The following is a 17,518-nucleotide window of genomic DNA, read 5'->3' as shown; positions in this document are numbered from 1 at the left end:
TTAAGCAAATCCCAGCCTCCTTTGTTCCCCATCTACAAAAAAACTTCTTCAAAGCAACCTCCTGCCCTCTGCGGTCATCTCCTGTGAGCGGCCTCCAGCCAGTTTACACAGATGATTGCTGTTTAAAAGGATCTGTGTGGAGTTTTAGATGCAAGTCCAAAGGAGGCTTCAGGGCATGAATCTGCAGCTCTTTAAAGCAGTTCAACCAATATGAGGCAACGCAGAGTCACCAGGTCTGCAGCCACGGTGGGCTTCCCTGTCATTTTCCCCATCCCAACCAGCCAGTGTGGAAGTAGAACTCGCCTGTGGGGCCACTTTTGCCGAGATGAAATCCATGACGGAAAAGAAGAGGACGTAGACCAGGAACTGCCAGTTTGAGAACCGCAAACAAAAACAGCCACAATCGTTACTGACTTGAAGCTCGAGCCCTCAGTCCCTCGACCAGACTACCTCCCTCCCCTGGCAGCATTTTTGCAACTTCTGCACTTGGCCGGAACTCTCCCGTAAAGAGACTTTCCTCCTGGAAGTGGAAGCTGAAAGAACTCACCTGCTCTGTTTTGGGCCCCAACTTTCTCAGCACTTCTCCCTTTTCTTCAGGATCCGCTTGCTGCTGGACGGTGAAGTGGAGGCAAGCAGCAGAGACCCAGGCCGTGTTGAAGGGCAGGGAAGCTGCTTCCCATGCGAGGCAGCTAGGAGGCAAAGGCAGAGAGTCGGGAGAGCCACCCAGTCAATCCTGGAAACTGACCGCTGCTGGCTCCACAGCCCCTTAGCAGGCCATGACCCACTGGGGTTTCTGCTCTCCAAGCGTCACAGGAAGGAACCTCTCAGGTGGCACCTTCTCCTGAAGGAGAAGGGAGGGAAAGCATCCCGGCCACCAGATCAGGCAGGGGCCATAAGAACACTGCTCGAGTTTCTTGGAAACATGTCCCTTAGCAATAGCCTGCAGCCCTGAGAACTGCACTTGCACCAAAGGTGAGTCACTTGACGAGGAGGAGGAAGGGCAGCTGATAAAGGGCATCAAACCAGGAGTGAAATGCTCCCGGTTCGGACCGGATTGCCTGATCCGGTAGCGATAGAGGCGGGTGGTTCGGAGAACCGGCAGCAAAAATCCCTCCCCCCCCCATTGCCCAGCTGAGCCGCACAATCATCAGAGGCTTTTTTTTTAATTTTTAAAAGCATTTTTTCTACAACCTCTTTGGCTGAAAAAATGCTTTTAAAAGTAAAAAAAAAAGCCTCTGATGATCGCGCAGCTCAGCTGGGATCATCAGAGGCTTTTAAAAGCATTTTTTCTACAACCTCTTCGGCTGAAGGTTATAGAAAAAATGTTTTTAAAAGGAAAAAAAGCCTCTGCCGATCAGGCAAGTCAGCTGGGATCATCAGAGGTTTTTAAAAGCATTTTTTAATAACCTCTTCAGCCAAAGAGGTTGTAGAAAAAATGGTTTTAAAAGTTAAAAAAAAAAAAAAGTTGGCCATGCCCACTCAGTCATATTACACCCCCCCAAGCCACGCCCACAGACCCATTACATTTCACCACTGCATCAGACCCATTGAAATAAGGGCCTGTTGGAGGTAAGGGCCACGCGAGGGCAGGTAGAGTTCATGGGCTCAAGGGAAGAGCTAACAGTAGCCGGAATATAACCTCCTTGACCAGGTCTTTGCTGGGACAGCAGGAGTTGAGTCCCTCAGAGAAACCCCCCGGCTGCACCGCCACAGCTCTTGGACTCACCTCTGGAGAGAAGACCGTAAATCCTTGAGGCTTTGCAGCCCCTGAGCCAAAGGAGCACCAAACAGTCTCTTCCATTGTGAGCAAAGCACAAACTCCAGCCTCGGCCACCATCGCTGGAGGAAGGCAAACAGCAGACATTCACTGAATACAGAAATGGGCAACTTCATGTTGGAGTTTTCTGGAGGTCCTCTGTCCAGGGACTCAATGGATCCTCACCCTCCCTCTCCTTACGATGCAATGGCAACAGTGGCCCCCACGTCTCCCGGTCCCCCAGGCCCACAACCAGCCCCTTTTGAAGCCTTTTGGGGCAGCCGCTGCTCTTGCAGCCGAAGAAAACCAAACGTTACTGAGGTTTTTATGTATGTCTTTATTAAAACAGGCTCTGCATCACTGAAGCATCTTTGAGAAAATTAGAATAATGCATTCATCGTTATCGTCAAGCAAACAGAGAAGGTGAGTATTGGGGCTTCGTCCCCCCCAGGGCTGCCCCTTTTTGTTAACGTTTTCTGAAAAGTTTACCTCCAAATCCACCAACAGAGCCTGGCTTACCAGGCCCCCTGAACCACCAATCAATGGAACTGCCCGGAGTTCTTTTTAAGGAGAGTTTCAGAAATGAGGTTGTGAGGAAAGGCCTCTTACCGCAGCAGAACAGAGAAGGATGGGACACCTGGTTTGGCACGAAGACAGCACAGCTGTCACCTCTCGGGCAGGATGGCTGCACTCCAAACTGGTGCTCAGGAGGCCCTGAAGAACAGCAGATCCCTCAGCGTGCAGGAACCCCAAGGGGACCACAAAGAAAGCAATCTTGGCACTGCAACAGCCAGCATCGTCACCATCGTCTTTTAAAAGAATTTGCTGCCTGATTCCCAATGACTTTAAAACACATCCAACCCACAGATCACAGGAGAGCAAGGCCACCCCCTTCCCCCATTCTTCTCCAGGGCAGCCCCCCTCCAGCCGCCGCCCTTGCTGAAGCCATGGGGAAAGGGAGCAGGGGAGCCAGGCTGCCTAGAGAGAGCATCCACGACCACCTTCCCTTCGTTCTGGCTGCTTCCCATTCTGACACAGTTCTCGGAGAGCCCTCAGCCCCCATTGCCCACTTCCAGCAACCCTCAATGGCTTCTCTTCCGTTATCTCAGGGTGAGTTTCCGGAGAGCAGGACAACGAGGCTCCTCTTTTGGGGTATGTACAGGCAAAGGACGCCTCCATTGCTGGACAGTAAGGGGCAGCTGAGGTATATAGTCACAGGGACCCACATGGAGTAAAATAACAAGCCTTTTTTCAGTCTTTTTTACCCTGAAGAAATGTGCGGTGATGTCATAAGGCAGAGAGCATCCTCTGGAGCAGCTGTTCCTCTGCAACAACATCAGATGGAGAGAAGAGATGAGGAAAGCCTTCCCAAGAAACCTGGCTTGTGCCTGAGCCATATAGAGGAGTCCTCAGCCATTCAGCTACCATGGACATGAAAAGTTACTCGTCCTCAAAGTTGGCTGCCACACCACCCCTGCGGTCATGTGATCGCATCTCCAGCACCTGGCAACTGCCTCACATTTACGACCGGTTGCAGTCACATGATGGTTTTCCAGTTTTCCAGCAAAAACCACTCATTGGATAAGCTGGATTCAGACTCATGACCAAAATTCTGGACACAAGTCGAAGACCACCTGCACTTCAGGTGCTTCTGCTATTTAATGAAGGAGCAGCTGACGGCAGACCCTGTACTGGATGTTGCTCCTCCAGGCAAAGCAAGCTAGAAAAGAAATCCCTAATAAACACCCACAGGCCTGAAGTGCCAGTTTGTCCCTCTTTTCAGCATGCCTCCTGTGTCCGGAGGGAGCAGCCCGGGTTGCCTCAAACCGTCTGCCTCTCCCAGACTGCAAAAGAGATCGCTTGGGGCATTCCCAAGGACGCTGCTGGGCTCTCGGAAGTGATACACACCAGTTCCGTGTTTACAAAAGAGAAAAAGCCTTCACAGGCCACAACGATTTCCCCTCCTCTCTTCTGCGTTGCCACAAGAACAGACGGAGGCAGGCTTAAGAGGATCCTGAGGAAAGAACAAAGTCCCCTGAAGCGAAGCCCAGCCCAACTCAGCTGGGGACAGCTGGGCCTTCCTGCCCCCATTGGCCTGTAAGTGGGGGGAGACTGCAGGTGTGTCCTCCTCCCTGTGTATTCACCTGGTTTGGGACAGCAGCTCCTGCTGCCGGAGCAGCCGGTCTCCCAAAGCAGCCCCAGTTCCCAGAGCCCTCAGCCTCTCCCGGAACACTTGGAACAGGAAGTGCTCTTTCATGCCTCTCCTGCGCTCCAGCTCCAGCTCCAGCACCAGCTCCTGAAATCAAGGCACACCTCTGAAGGCCTCCTCTCCTCTGCAGCACAGGGAAGCGGAAAGCGGGTGGGACAGGGGAGCCGGTCCCTGCCCACACATCCAGGCGGCTGATAGGCCAACATAATGGGCTGAAGTATCACAACCCAGAAATGCTGGAAAAATAACAAAATCCTGACAGCCGTTGTTTGCATTGTTATGCAGGGAACCCTGCACTCTCTGGAAGAGAAAGGAGGAGGAGGAGGAAGGACACCTGTTCCAACCGGATGATGGAGCAGCTTGGCTATGACTCCCCAATGCAGCCAGGTGGAATCCCAGCATTGGGCCAGCCCGGACGGACTGACGGGAGTTGGACATCCACCACGTCAGGGGGGTGGGGGGGGATAGCCCGGAGGAGGCTGTTCCAGACAGTCCCACCTTGGAGTGTTTCTTCGCCCTCCCACAGTCATACAGAGGATGGAATCCCATTGCCAGCCGCTGCCTCTTTCAATGCAGCAGCACACCTGGGCATGCTTTCTCATGCACTCTTAGCAAAACGGTGGGCAGAGCCAGGTCAGACTAGCAGGCACAGCCCAGCTGCCACGTACCTGGGCCACAACGCTCGTGGGCTAGAAAGCCCCTTGGCCACAGCAATTGCTGAAGAGGCCCACCCAAAGCTCATGGAAAACCTTCACAGGAAAAGGAGACGAAACAAAAAGTAGCATACACAACCACACCACCTGAAATCTGCAGTAGAGATCAGGGTTCCCTCTTGCAGGGGTCAGGGAACACTTGGGGTTCGTCTGGAGACTGCAGGCTTCCGCCTCTGTCCTAGAATTCAAAGCAATATAAAGTTATACAAACCGTACATACATAAGATACAAATACATACAAATCATGGCATTTCCTAGAAAAAATAAATAATAGGGGATACATTTTAATATGCCTTGGGCTGGATCCAGATATAGTCAGACAATGATGTCTTCATTCCAGATCACTCAGTGACTTCAGGGGATCTGTTGTTAGATATGAGGCGGTCTGAATCCAATCTTGGAAAAATGCATTAGTAATGAACTAAACCATTGGAGGAGTGGTTGAGTAAAGAAAAAGATCAACCATAAAGAATATTTGCATCAGATCTGTAGATATGGCATAACTTTTGTTTTATAGAACTAATCCTAGGCAACAGATACAGACTATCATTTGATTGCAGAAGGAGCTCTTATGTCAGAAAAGCCCCACTGCCCGACAAGCAAATGCTTCAGAAAAGCAGTTTACCTCTGAAGGAAATCCAGAATGGCGCTGGTAAAAAGCGCCCCCATCTCTGTCAGGTCCCCACCACAGCCTCCAGCTGCAACAGACCTTGGGAGGTAATGCTGATGCAAAGACCAGGAATGGAACTCCTGCCTGTTGAGGGACCAAAAGCCCAGTTTGGGGTTGGGGGGGGGGCGGCACAGAGTCAAACAAACAAGTGAGGAAATCAGAAGAGAAGTGGTACTACATTTGCTAACAGCAGCCACTGCACGATTAAACTGTTTGGCACAATTAAGCTGGTCTTGAATAAGGCCATGGTGTTTCCCTCCCCAAATAAACACACTCTGTTGTTTTACAGTCGTCTCAGTGATGGCAGTCCCAAACTAGATCCCCGACTCACAAACAAGCACTAATGAACGGCCCAAATTATCTCCTTGGAGCGTTAAGGCAGCTCGCTCTCACCTCTCGTTAGCAGAAAGCAGGTCTTGGTCGGGAAGGACTTGCAGCTCCATCTTCAACCACTCAGGGAGAGTCAGCTGGAAGAAGGGCAAAGGTACCCCAGGCAGAAAGGCAAATGATCTGCCTTCCAAGGGCAGCAGGGATGGGGGTCGGTCTCAGCCCAAGAGCCCTGCAAAATCTCACCACCCCCAGTTGACCCTCAAGGCTCCGCGGTGGTCTTTACCTGGAAGGCTTCCTCCCGCAGGAGTTCCTGGAAACGGGTTTGTTTCCACAAGCCGAGGGCAGCCTTTTGGTAGCAGGGAGGAAGGCAGGAGAGCATTTTCCAAGGAAACGCAGCCGAGTCCCCTTCGTAGCCAGTTTCTCGCGCTTCCAAGCAAAGCCGTGGCAAGACATACTGGAGCTGCAAAGCAGAAGAGGTGGCCCACAGTGTTGCCCGGACATTCCATAGGGCCAAGTGAAAATGAAGAAACCCTCCTGAATTCTGCCTCCTTGAGGGTGTCGCTGAGAAAACTCCTCAGGCACAAACTGAGACTGGACGTTGCCACCACCAAGACCTACACACACACACACGCTTCCTTTCCACCCAGTTTCTCCTCTTCAGTCAGTCAGGCAGCTACAGAAAGTAACTTGGTGGCATGACATTATTTATTCATGCCTCGCTTAGTTATTAGGCCGGACAGGCACATGTGAGATGCTGGGATACAAAAACTCCTTGAATGTTGGAGATGTGATTGCTTAGATGCTACATATTATCATCTATGGTGGACATGCAAGAAGGTAAAGGCTTTTTGGATAAAAATTTGGTGGGTTATGCAAAATGTTCTGAAGAAAAAAATTCAATTTTCTCCTCAACTGTTTTTACTGGGTATAGTTGAGGGTTTTTCAGTGGGGGAAACAAAATTGATACTGTATATGGTGACAGCAGCTAGGTTATTAATTGGTCAATATTGGAAAAGGGATGATATGCCTACAATTCAAGAATGGACTTTGAAGATAGCCAGCTTCGCAGAAATGGCGAAGATATCAGCATACTTAAAAGATCGGACTCAAGAGACCAATGCATGGGAGTGGAAGAAATGGATAGATTATGTGCAGAATAAATACCAAACTAGGAAGTACCAGATAGCCTTTAGTTAAATGTTGTGTAGAAATGTATAGTTTATAGAGGGCAAAATAGCTTATTGTCATGAAGAATTGTATAGTACACAGGGGGGAGAATAGAGGGCTGGTAAACTTTGATATAATAAATGTGGATAGATTTCACCTTGGGGAAGTCATGGGGGGTGGGGAGGGTTTGGAGGGTTAAGGGAGGGAAGCGGAGGGGAAAAAATGGGGGGAAAATTGATGTTTGTAAAACTTTTTCAATTAAAAAAAACAAAAAACTCCTTGAATGAGGAACAAGCAGTGCAACTTCGGGGAGGCTGAGCTAATAAGGCTGCAGCCACCACCAAATTCTGAGCTGTCATCAGGCGGGACCTTGAACAATCCGGGCGAGTCCCACCCAGCACCAGGTCCCTGCGCAGGAATCCCAGCAGGGGGAAAATGGAGGCAGATGGGATTGAATTTAGGGCAGGGGAAAAAAGTTACCTTTTTCATAAAGCCTGGATGAAGTACGGAAGAAAGGTGCTCGTGGGAAAGGGAAGGAAACTTGCACAGAAAGTATGAAATTGCTGCAGTGCAAAACCTGCAGAAAAGGGGTGGGGGAAGAATCATTTGTGGGACCAGCTTTTCCCACAGTTCATCCCCCTCTTCATTTGAGGAACAATATTTATGCAGCTCTTTCTCGCCAGCTGTTAGATTTGATCCAACAATGCTGAGAGAGAGAGCAGCTCAAGAAACGACACCAGGCAGTGTCCGCTATTCCATTCTGGCCCTCCATTTTTATAAAATGCCCTCTCTAACAGCTGGCCGAGTGCTTGGCCCCAAAGCGTGGCACCATCTTCCCCTATGAAAGGGACGATTTATGGCCCAGATGGAGAGAGGGGCTTACCGCAAGCAGAAGAGAGCTGAATCTCCAGACCTGGGTGCCAACAAATAGTCCCACAGTCCAGCAAGAGGAAGGTCTGTGTGAAGAGCTGCTTGAGGAACTGAGGGGAAGCAGAGGTCCACAGGGGGGAGCAGGGGCTCGGCCTCGTTGAAATGGACCACGAAGGCAGCCAGGCCCAGGACGTGAGCATCACTCAGAGAAGGTCCCTGCAATCAGCAAAGGGGGAGATTGCCAGGTCAAGGCCTGTCAGTGCACCAGATGGAGTCAACTGGCGTCAAGAAACGCCATGAGATCTTCACCGATTCACGATCCTGCAGAACCAACCTGGTGGTAGAGAAGTTGACAGAGTCGGCTCAGCAAGGAGGACAAGAGGGGGCGGTGCCCGCAGATCATTTTCACGAAGAGGGAAGGCCAGGGCCCTTGCCTGCGGGGAACACAAAGAGCGTATTGTGGCATAACTGCGAGGATGAACATTGGGGGGGTGTGTAAATGTTTCAGCGTAGACACTGCAAATAAGCCAGAATCTGTTTTACCTATCAGGAGGCAGGAAGAAAGAGGCAGCCATGACATCCTGACAGAAGGACGCCAGCAGAAGATCAACAGCCTGGAACACAGACACAGCTGGCTCACATCTAGCCCTTTCTGTTGAAGAACTTCTGGGCCCAGCTAAGCTACGGTTCTGAAGAAGTGAGAGGGACGTGCCCTTCCAGACCCCCAGCTGCCCTGCCCACCCCAGCCACACGCTCCCCTCCGCACCCCTTGATCTGCTGCACCAACTTCAGGAGCCGAAAGATCCAGTCTGACCCTCAAGGTCAGGGATGCTGCTTCATCGTCATCTGTCACGTGTCCCAAAACCTCCATCAGCTTCCCAGAGATGACCGCAATTTGGGCCGGAATGGCTGTAACACAGGAGAGCCCATTCCAGAGGAGAAAGACTCCTGTGAACCACCCAGGAGCAGCAGAAGAAAAGGCAAAATTGTTCCTGCCGAGCTGCTGAATTTCTTTAATGAGTTTTTGAAAACCTGGCAAACACCTTCTTCTCCTGCCAGGGGAAGAAGCAGCCACATGCTTTTGACAAGCTGGGTTCAAAGGACGCTTTCCAAAACCAAAATGTTGCTTGAGTGATCTAAATGGATCTGGGCTAGACCTACATTTAATCAATATACCAAAAATGGAGCAGAGATTTCCCTGGATCTTTGGCTGAAACAGAGTCCGGCTGCCCCAGGGAATTTCCGAGAGTCACATCTCACGGTGTCATTCCAACGCTGCCATGTGAACGAGCTCAGAGGTCCTCCAATGTTGCTCAATTACATGAGAAAAGGGTTTCTCGATATTGGCAACTTCAAGAGGCCCAGACTTCAACTCCCAGAATTCCCCAGCCAGCGTTCTCCACCTTAGAGGCTCAGGGAAATCCTCTGCTATTCTCTGCCCGTTTTCTTTCCCAGGGATCCAGCCCCCTGTACCTACCACCGTGCTTGTCTGCGTCTGTGACGAGCAGCCTCAGCGCTTCGAGTTCGGCCTTTAGTCGCTCCAGGGGTTCCTTGGGGCCCCCCACCTCTTTTTCAGCCGATCCCTCTGAGGGGCAGAGAAAACAGCTTTCGATCATAGAGAATGTGGGAAACGTGGTCTCAAATATGGGCGGGGGAGAGGGAGACCCAGAGAGAGACAAGCTGGAAGAAGCTTGCAGCCTTGGCCACCTAAAGCCTTTTCATCCCCGCCTGGAACTTCAAAGCTCACAATCTGAAGTTTCAGTAGTTTGACAGTGTAACCTCAGTCCAGCCAAGACTATTATGGGGTGCTGGGCTGACACAGGGGACCTGTTGCTGCCTGTCATTCTCTCTGTCTCTCCCTGGCTGCTCATCCTAAATACCTGATCACAATTTTTGTGCCTGACAATTGCAGCCCTTGTCAGATAACCAAACTGAAGTATTTCAGCTCCTTGCAAATTGCCTGAAGAAATCAAGGGTTCCGGGCATTAATCCTGCATTAATCCTACATACCAGCAGCTGTTTGGAGTTTAACTGGCAATGCCATTCTATATGCATCCATCTGGTAGGATTAAGGGACAAAAAGCAGCCAAACTGGCTGGTCCAGTGGTATCCAGAAGCCACAAGATGACTCCTGCAGCCACTAGAGGTCGCCCTCCACCAAACCAGCCATCGGTTGGGCCCCTGCAGGTCAGACCGATTCCTGACTTGGAGCATGTGAGACGGACTGCAGCAACTCAGGGTTTGCAACTCTTAAGAATGGCACCACCTTGTGCTGCACTGGTCCCAGTAACTACAGAGTAACTCCGCAGGCTCACCCAGCTCGGAGCCTCAGAATTCTCCCTGCCCTGAAGCTCTTTGATGACTCAAATACCAGATGCCCAATGAGGCTGGCAGGCCTTGCCCCACTTTTCTGCAAAAAAGATCCATGCCAGGGCCTCAACTCTGCCACGTATTTCCCTTTCTCGTCACAGAAGCAAGTCAGCATGGGCAGGAGAACAAAAAGGGGTTTTCATGCACACAACACTGAGGAAACGAGTTCAGGAGGCTCACCTCGCAAGGGCTTCCTTTTAGCAGCTTCGCATTCTTCCAAGTAAGTGGCATAGGCATTTGGAGAGATTTTTTCAGCCCTAGTTTAGAAGAATAATTGTTTTTCCTCCAACACTCTAAGTTGCTGCATGCCAAATGTTTAGTGACTTTCCTCTCTCTTTCCCTGTTTTCTCCAAACTCAAGGCAAATGTCTTTCCTCTAAAATGCAGCTGAGACGGCAGACAGTCAGTCGTGGGCGCCTTGTGGCACCTTCAACCTCTGGAATCTCTTCCTAAAACAACCAGGTGCCGGATGGAAGAGAGGAAACCAATAGAGTCTCTTCCCAAACAGCTTCTGATTACAACCCTTTCAAAGAACAGCCGTTGGGGACAGGTCTGAATAGGCAAAGAACCTGTTCTTAGTCTTACAATACCCTATTGACTGAATAGTGAAATGATAAAAGGGAGGGGGCGCTGAGCCCCCACCCAAAAAGCTTTTAATTAACGTTAGAAAGGGCTCCTCTTGAAAGAAACTTGCTCCTCTGATCCTGGGTTATATGGCCAAGGGAAAGAAATTGCTAATTGCTAAAAGAAAGTAGTAATCCCTTTTTAGTTATTTTGTGAAAAAGCAATGGCCAGAGTTTTTCAGACTAGGGAAGCAGCAAAATCACAATAACTATGGGCAGAATATTTGTATAATACGCTCTTATTAGCAGAACCCCTTGCTGGCTGCAAAGAATGGCAGTCACTCTAAGTTAAAGTAAGATTGAAATCCAGAGTAATATAACTGGGATTGATTAGATTACTGTATGCAGTTAACAATGCAGAACAGATCACAATACAAGCAAGCCAAAGTTAGATCAAATGACACAATGCTTCCCATTAAAAAACTGAGGAAAAACGCCCTTTATCGCAAATGTTGCTTTCCTACCTCTTGAGGGCTTCTATCAAAGTCATGCGAGTGTCAGGGGTTTCAGGAAGCTACAGAGATAATCATAAAAGAAGTCGGTATGAATCTCCCATTGCAAAGTTAACACATTGTAGGCATTTCTATCCTGCAGGTTATTTGAGGGAGTTTTCTGTTAACAGAGTAGCACTCTGAACAAAAAAAGATCAAAACCAAAATATTTAAAGATTCCACTGGACATGAACAACGGAAAAAAGAAAACTCACCACTCGTGGTACAAGCAAAGCAGGAAGAAAACGGGAGATGTAATAGGACCGCCTAAAAATACTGAGACAGAAGCAGGCAGATGAATCACAGTAAGCCACCCAATCACCCAAGATTAAGAACAAATAAATTTAGGAGTAAAAAACAGATTATAAATGTAAACATGGCACTCTGAATTCCTTCAATTAAACAGTGTCTTCCAGCAAGATCCTCCTCTGTAGTGAGCCTCCTCTGTCAAAGAGCTTGCCCCCTGGGTTGAGATGCCCCCCAGATCTGCCCCTCCCCACTCTGCAGCTGGGAAGACCTGACCCTTCTAAAATGAGACCCCCTTTTTTCATTCCATCCAGTGGGTTGTGCTTGCCACTTTTTCATCTTTACTGATTGATTGTAATTTGATTGTTGTAAGCCACTCAGAGGAGTTGGGCAGCATAGAAGCTTAATAAATTTTCTGTAAATATGCCAAACGGAAATTGTTGGGCTTGCAAGTTGCTCTTGAAAGTATATCTTTTTAAGCGAGAACCTGACATTTTTGTACTTTTGGGTTTTTTCTCCTCCCTTGAAGTCTCTCTGCAAACAGCCCCTTTCAGTGGTCTTTCCTTCCACCCTCAAAAGGGGAGACCTTACCTGGCTTCCATCACACTTGCTGGGATCTTGCCAGTATTCCGGAATATCTGGGTGGCCTTTTCAACATCCCGAAGAGCTTGACAGGATGGCTACATCACACACACACCACAAAAAGAAGAACACCTGTTTTGCACAACTGCCCAGGTCAAGGGAGACTGTCTCATGATGGGAGAGAAGAGTTTGGGTGCAGGGCAAGCACTGGGCAATAGGGAGAACACCAAAACAACAGAAGAGACTAAGACGGCCAAAGCACCAAGGAGAGTAGATGCTGCTAAGCATGCAGGGAAATCAGGCAGTTTGAGGCCTATGTGCTCCGGCACACGGTTTCGGGGAGCGCAACTGGAGCGCTCAGAATGGGCATGAGCTGCCCTCACAGGCCACAGCTTGAAAGACAAGAAGCATCTCTCATCAGACTCATCTTTCAACGGCCAGCTGCACATTCCAAGATCGGAGGCTTTGGGGAAAGAGCTGGAACCACAGATCCTCCGAGTACACACACACACACACACACACACACACACCCCGTTTGGAGCCCCAAACCTCAGAGGACACATCCCAGCCGCCTACAATTTCTGAGCACATCACAGCTGGCTAAACAGTTTGCGGTGGAATATCGTAATCCCCCTGGTCCATTTTGCAGATAGGGAGGTGAAATCTGCCCCTATTAGAGGTTACCATGACAACAAGTGGCAGCATTTATTGGGCTGAGGTCTGAGTCCATACCTGGGAGGCTTCCTTGGTGGAAGAGAGATTCTCATAGAGGCCCATGTCTTCTAGCGACACCTGGGGAGACAGGCAGAGAGAGCTGGAGGGGTGGGGCAGCAGGGAAGGCCGTGGGCACGTGGACGGGGTGGGGTGGGGGGAGGACCTTCTACCACCCTCCGCCATTTGTCCCCCAGCGAGGGGGAGGCACCTTGAGATCTGCCAGGCGAGTTTTGGCCAATGTGATGTATTCCAGCAGGAGGGACCGGTACTTGCTGGGCACAAATGGGGGATGCAGGAGGTGGACCTAGAAGGTTTCAGACAAGGTGAGGCACAAAGCAGATATGTGCCCTCCCCCCCCCATTCCAGATGCATCGAAGCAGCAGGTCTGCGCTGCACATCTGAGACTCTGGGGAAACTGATGGGGGGACCATTTCCTTGCCCACTCCCACTCCCACCCCCACCCCGGGGCCTGGATGTTGTTGTCCTGGTCTTTCTTTTGGAGGCGGGGAGCTCCAGGAGTGGCCAAGGATGGGAAGTGAGGGTCCTTTCCCCAGACCTGACAGACGTGCACCTGGCCACACATTAAATGCCCTGTTTTGCACCCTCGTCCTTTGCAATGGCCCCAGGACAGAAATGGACAGACTGGGGTTCACGCTGCTTTGACAGCTTCCTCCAAGGTAGCATCTATTTGGTTTCAATTCCCATAATCCCCAGCCAGCCTGGCCTTTGGGCAACGGTTCAATATGCCCAGAGGTAGCCAGCCCTAGCAAATCTCGAAGCCCACTTGCCGAGGAGCGAAGGCAGTGCCCACCTTCAGGTACTGGGGAGCTTCGAAGGGGACCAGCTGTGACAAGAACTTGAAGAAGAAGATGAGCGCCTTCTTGCTGCTGCCATGGAGGCTGCTGCCATTCCCAAAAGTGAGCTGGAAGCAGAGAGCGATGCCTGGAGCCCAGCTGGCCAGCATCCCACCCTCCCTCCCTGCCCCCAATGTCCAGCGCAGCTGCCTGGGACCCTCCATGGACCAAGCAGCCTTGCTCAGCTGAGTAGGTGGCACGTGGCCTTCCCGTCCACCTTCCCCCGGGTGTACCTGGACCGAGGCCTTGGAATGCCTGAAAGAAGGCAGGGTCACAAGGCTGCAGTTTGGCTCTCCTTGGGCAGCCTTCTTCCGCTTGCCTCCTCCAAAGCCTGCAGGCCCAGGACCCTCCTCCCCAGGAAGCCCCCCTGCCCTTGCAAGGAAATCCCCTCGTGGCTCTCACCTTAAACCATTCTGCGTAAGGGGGGAATAAGGCCGGGCCTTCCAAGGCTGCTTGGCGGGCGATTAAGAACGTAGTGATCAAGCTCTCCAAATCGTAATTCGCAAAGGCCTTTCTCAAGAGGCCACCCAGGAGGCCTAGGAGAGACACGGGACAGTCTCAAACTCGCTACCCAGCTGCAATTACAGAAACTTGACTCCTGGAGCCATAGTTTGAGGCCAAATCACGATCTAGCAGTTTTCAGGGTCTCCCAATTCCCAGCCGCTGCCGGTACCTTTAACCAGCTGATCTGCTTGGGAGTGGCAGACTAAGAGGGTAGAGACACACGAGAGGACGTGATGCCAGTTTACTTCGCTTGTCTCCAGGACCTGCTGCAAGCGCCGAGTCAGTTCCTCTGGCTGGAACGCCACGAAGACCTGGAATGGGGCGGAACTGCTTTTGAAATTGTGGGGAGAAGCTTTCTGAATGCTGAGTCCTAACTGCCCCCCAAGTGACCCTTCCGCTCAGGAGGTCAGAAATGAGGGGTTCTTAAGACCTTGCCATGGATATTGGCAATTTTTCATATTCCCCAAGGAAAACTCCTACTCTTCCTCCCGCCCTGCCCTTCGTTCCTTTCCCCTCCCGCTGTTGAGAGCCTCCCTCTGCCCTGCCGGCTTCTTGCAGAGAGAGCTGCTGGTGCACTCGCTGGCTTTCCTGCCCTTCTGGGCCAGAGAACTGGTTCTGTAATAATTGAAAGGAATCATTTCCGAGTGGTGCCAATGCTGCCTGGGTCGCATGGCGGGCACCGTTCAATGAAAACTGGTAAAGCGCAGCCTGACTTATTAAGCAGCGTTCCCTGGAAAGGAGCACATACTTTGCGGTATAAGGTAGCAAGCAGCAAGCTGGTCCTGGCAAAGCTCCATTCCCTCTGCAGATGGATGGCATCCGAGACTGCTCAGAGAGAGGGAGGGGAGGAAATGCTGGTTTCGCAGAACAGTAAGAGCCAGACTGCAGAAGGAGCCTCTTCACTGGTTTGTTTCTGGCAAAATAGGCAGGCCGTTCCTTCCTTCCGTGAGGCTCTTCAGAACAGCCACCCCACACCCCATCCTTCCCTCCCTCCTCCCCCAATGATTGCAGAATTTGAGACCGAGAGCGGCCAGGCTCTAAGACTCTGTCACCTTGCCAGAAGGGCAGAATGCCAGAACAGCGGAAAAGGAGATCTCAGACCAGATCTATCCATTGTTTAACTTTTCAGCTGTTTGCCCGAGTTCCATCACCAACTTCCAGAGGAGCCTACCCTGCCCTGCCCTGCCCCACTACAGCCCAACAGCTGCTGAATGGACAGTCCCAGAGCTGGAGAGTCGCATTAACTATTAACAACAATTAAAACGTGCATTCTGGCGTTGTCATCACTTGAAGAACTTGCTTGACTGAGTACCAATGAATGTATCCCTCAAAATACATGACAGTTAAAAGGAGAAACGAGACTCTGCAGGTAGGCATATTCCAACCACACAGTTGGACCCTATCGATTCATCAGCTCGGCCTTCAAAGGCACACTGGATAGAAGTGCTGGCAGGGTCTTATGGGGAGCTGGTCCAGAGCCCGCTGGGATTCCCAGAGGCGGCAGGGAGTCCTGCAAAAGACCTCCCTCATCCCTCACCTGGCCCCCTTCTGGGGATCCTACCTGTCAGATGGGGATTGTAGGTAAGCACACGGGTGAAGATGTGCCCGAAGAGGGGCTGCAGAGACTCCGGTGGAGCCATGCCTTGGAAAACCACCAGGCTGTATACTTGGAGCCTGCACACAAAAGGGGAAAATGTCTCAATAGGCAAGAACAATGAATTAGCAGGCTTGAGAATTACTGCTAATTGCTCCCATTTATTCTGTAATAGGCATTTACTAGGAGGCCTGTAAATATATGATAAATATTTATCTTCTGATTATTGCTCAAGTCCTTGGCAAAAAACACAAAAGCATGCTATTATTAGTAAATATAACAACACAATTCAGTGGGCAAAACTTTGGCCCGACAGAGAATTGCTGCTGGAAACAGGAGTTCCATTTTAAGAGAGCATCACACTGCTTTGTACACAGGGAATGAAGCCACTTGGGAAATACACAAACGGATCTCTTGCAGAGCTCAGAAATGCTCTTCCCCCAGTTGGCATCTCTCCAACCCTTCCTCTCCCAGCCTTAACGTCAGATCCTTACCAGCATCTCACTGCCTTCCCTGTGGGGGAGGCACTGCCCTGCTTCTCCGTAGCTACAGTATCCAGCACCCCTAAAGAAAAGACAAGGGAGCGTCTTCACTAAGAAGCAAGCTTCAGGCAAAACAAGCAGAAGGCCATGAAAGAGCCACGGAGCCACAGCCTCCACAAGGAATAATTTCTCAAAGGAGGAACCTCAGGCTAAATCATGGTAGTGGCCTGGGGGCGTTTTCCCTCCTTTCTGAAAACCTGTCCTATCATTGCAATATATTTACTGCACAAGCACCCCTGGAGGGAACATCACTGCTTAAGAGCATAGATGGGAATGAAAAACAAAAAAAAATCTGTTTGGAACAAAGCGATCTGCAGACCAAAGATCTTCAAAGGTGAAGTTGGGATTGCAGTCCTTCCCTGGGAGAATTAACCCCCAACGTTTTCAGTTATGCATGCAAAGCGGGGGGGGCACAATTCACAGCTGGACAGTCCGAAATTTTCAGTGTGGCTTTGCACACCAAAGAATGTAGTAAGAGTTCAAGCTATTTCTGTGGTAGCAATGTCCTGTGAGTGATTCTCACAAGCCTCTCTTCTAAAGGGCGATTACGCTTACATGCCAACATTCTCTCCAGCACAGCACAACAGATCTAGAAAGAAAAAAGAAAAGGCAAAGTCGACAACTTTTTAGGAGGCATTAGCCATGGTATTTCATTTGTGTTTTTCCTCCTCTGAGATTTCAAAGCAGCAGACAGAGCACTTCCTGTTTTTTTTTAATTGATTCCCCACCCCCACCCCCACGGGATGGCTGGCTGGAGAGAAAGTCAGAATGAACTTCCATGGCTGAGGAGATCTGAACTTGGATTGCATTCATCTTAACCTCCCCCTCAACATCCCAGGCGTCTTTTGATAACCGCGGAGGCCTTGGCCATTCCAGCCTGCTGCGTGAGCTCATGGCCCACGAACCAAGGGGTGGGTGCTGCAGTGCTCAGGCAGGGTGTTTCCCAGCTCCCCTAGAGACGGTGGTGACTAGAATGATAGAGAGCAAATCTGCTCTAGCCTTACTTCAGAAACCTTCTTCATTTCCACCTTCTTTTCAGACTCGGGTGTTTTTGGAAATCCATTTTGAAGGAGCACCAGAGCCAAGTCTAGGGATTAAGAAGGAAGCCCAGGTCAGAGATCTCCTAGGCCAGCTGAATGAGGCAAGAAAAGATGCAGAAAAGATGGAAAAGGAACTCAGACAAGAGACGGTTAAATACCGTCCAGAGGGGGCCCTTTTTGCTTTAATAAATCTTAACTGATGAAGCAAATGAACGGAAGAAGCAACCAGACATAAAAACTCCAG

The 17,518-nt window shown here is 50.4% G+C and overlaps 1 protein-coding gene across 4 annotated transcripts in view; it reads right to left on the bottom strand.

Annotated features, from left to right (window-relative positions):
- The window catches only part of FANCA (FA complementation group A), a 46,849-nt gene that overhangs the window by 2,808 nt on the left and 26,523 nt on the right, over nt 1-17,518 (bottom strand). For 3 of the 4 annotated variants that reach the window (XM_034426652.3, XM_087877333.1, XM_034426653.3), the window contains 31 exons: nt 17,239-17,321; nt 16,790-16,823; nt 16,187-16,256; nt 15,660-15,772; nt 14,847-14,923; nt 14,268-14,409; nt 13,997-14,130; nt 13,552-13,662; nt 12,949-13,044; nt 12,759-12,818; nt 12,036-12,124; nt 11,414-11,474; nt 11,172-11,221; nt 10,266-10,342; nt 9,193-9,300; nt 8,482-8,624; nt 8,259-8,329; nt 8,050-8,149; nt 7,729-7,931; nt 7,326-7,422; nt 5,962-6,138; nt 5,742-5,815; nt 5,304-5,432; nt 4,766-4,856; nt 3,901-4,052; nt 3,665-3,770; nt 3,022-3,081; nt 2,366-2,470; nt 1,727-1,839; nt 548-689; nt 102-366 (listed from right to left, as the gene is read on the bottom strand). In XM_034426652.3, the coding sequence (XP_034282543.2) occupies nt 202-366; nt 548-689; nt 1,727-1,839; nt 2,366-2,470; nt 3,022-3,081; nt 3,665-3,770; nt 3,901-4,052; nt 4,766-4,856; nt 5,304-5,432; nt 5,742-5,815; nt 5,962-6,138; nt 7,326-7,422; nt 7,729-7,931; nt 8,050-8,149; nt 8,259-8,329; nt 8,482-8,624; nt 9,193-9,300; nt 10,266-10,342; nt 11,172-11,221; nt 11,414-11,474; nt 12,036-12,124; nt 12,759-12,818; nt 12,949-13,044; nt 13,552-13,662; nt 13,997-14,130; nt 14,268-14,409; nt 14,847-14,923; nt 15,660-15,772; nt 16,187-16,256; nt 16,790-16,823; nt 17,239-17,321 (3,233 nt within the window). In that variant the 3' untranslated portion in view covers nt 102-201. Of the gene's footprint in view, nt 1-101; nt 367-547; nt 690-1,726; nt 1,840-2,365; nt 2,471-3,021; nt 3,082-3,664; nt 3,771-3,900; nt 4,053-4,765; nt 4,857-5,303; nt 5,433-5,741; nt 5,816-5,961; nt 6,139-7,325; nt 7,423-7,728; nt 7,932-8,049; nt 8,150-8,258; nt 8,330-8,481; nt 8,625-9,192; nt 9,301-10,265; nt 10,343-11,171; nt 11,222-11,413; nt 11,475-12,035; nt 12,125-12,758; nt 12,819-12,948; nt 13,045-13,551; nt 13,663-13,996; nt 14,131-14,267; nt 14,410-14,846; nt 14,924-15,659; nt 15,773-16,186; nt 16,257-16,789; nt 16,824-17,238; nt 17,322-17,518 lie in introns of those variants that run through there. The other variant, XM_087877334.1, reaches the window with a different exon arrangement.

Source organism: Pantherophis guttatus, chromosome 11 (assembly GCF_059756535.1).
Source record: "Pantherophis guttatus breed Tessera chromosome 11, ASM5975653v1, whole genome shotgun sequence".
Classification (NCBI taxonomy): domain Eukaryota; kingdom Metazoa; phylum Chordata; class Lepidosauria; order Squamata; family Colubridae; genus Pantherophis; species Pantherophis guttatus.
Note: the sequence above shows the minus strand (reverse complement) of the source record. Positions and strands in the feature narration are given on the sequence as shown.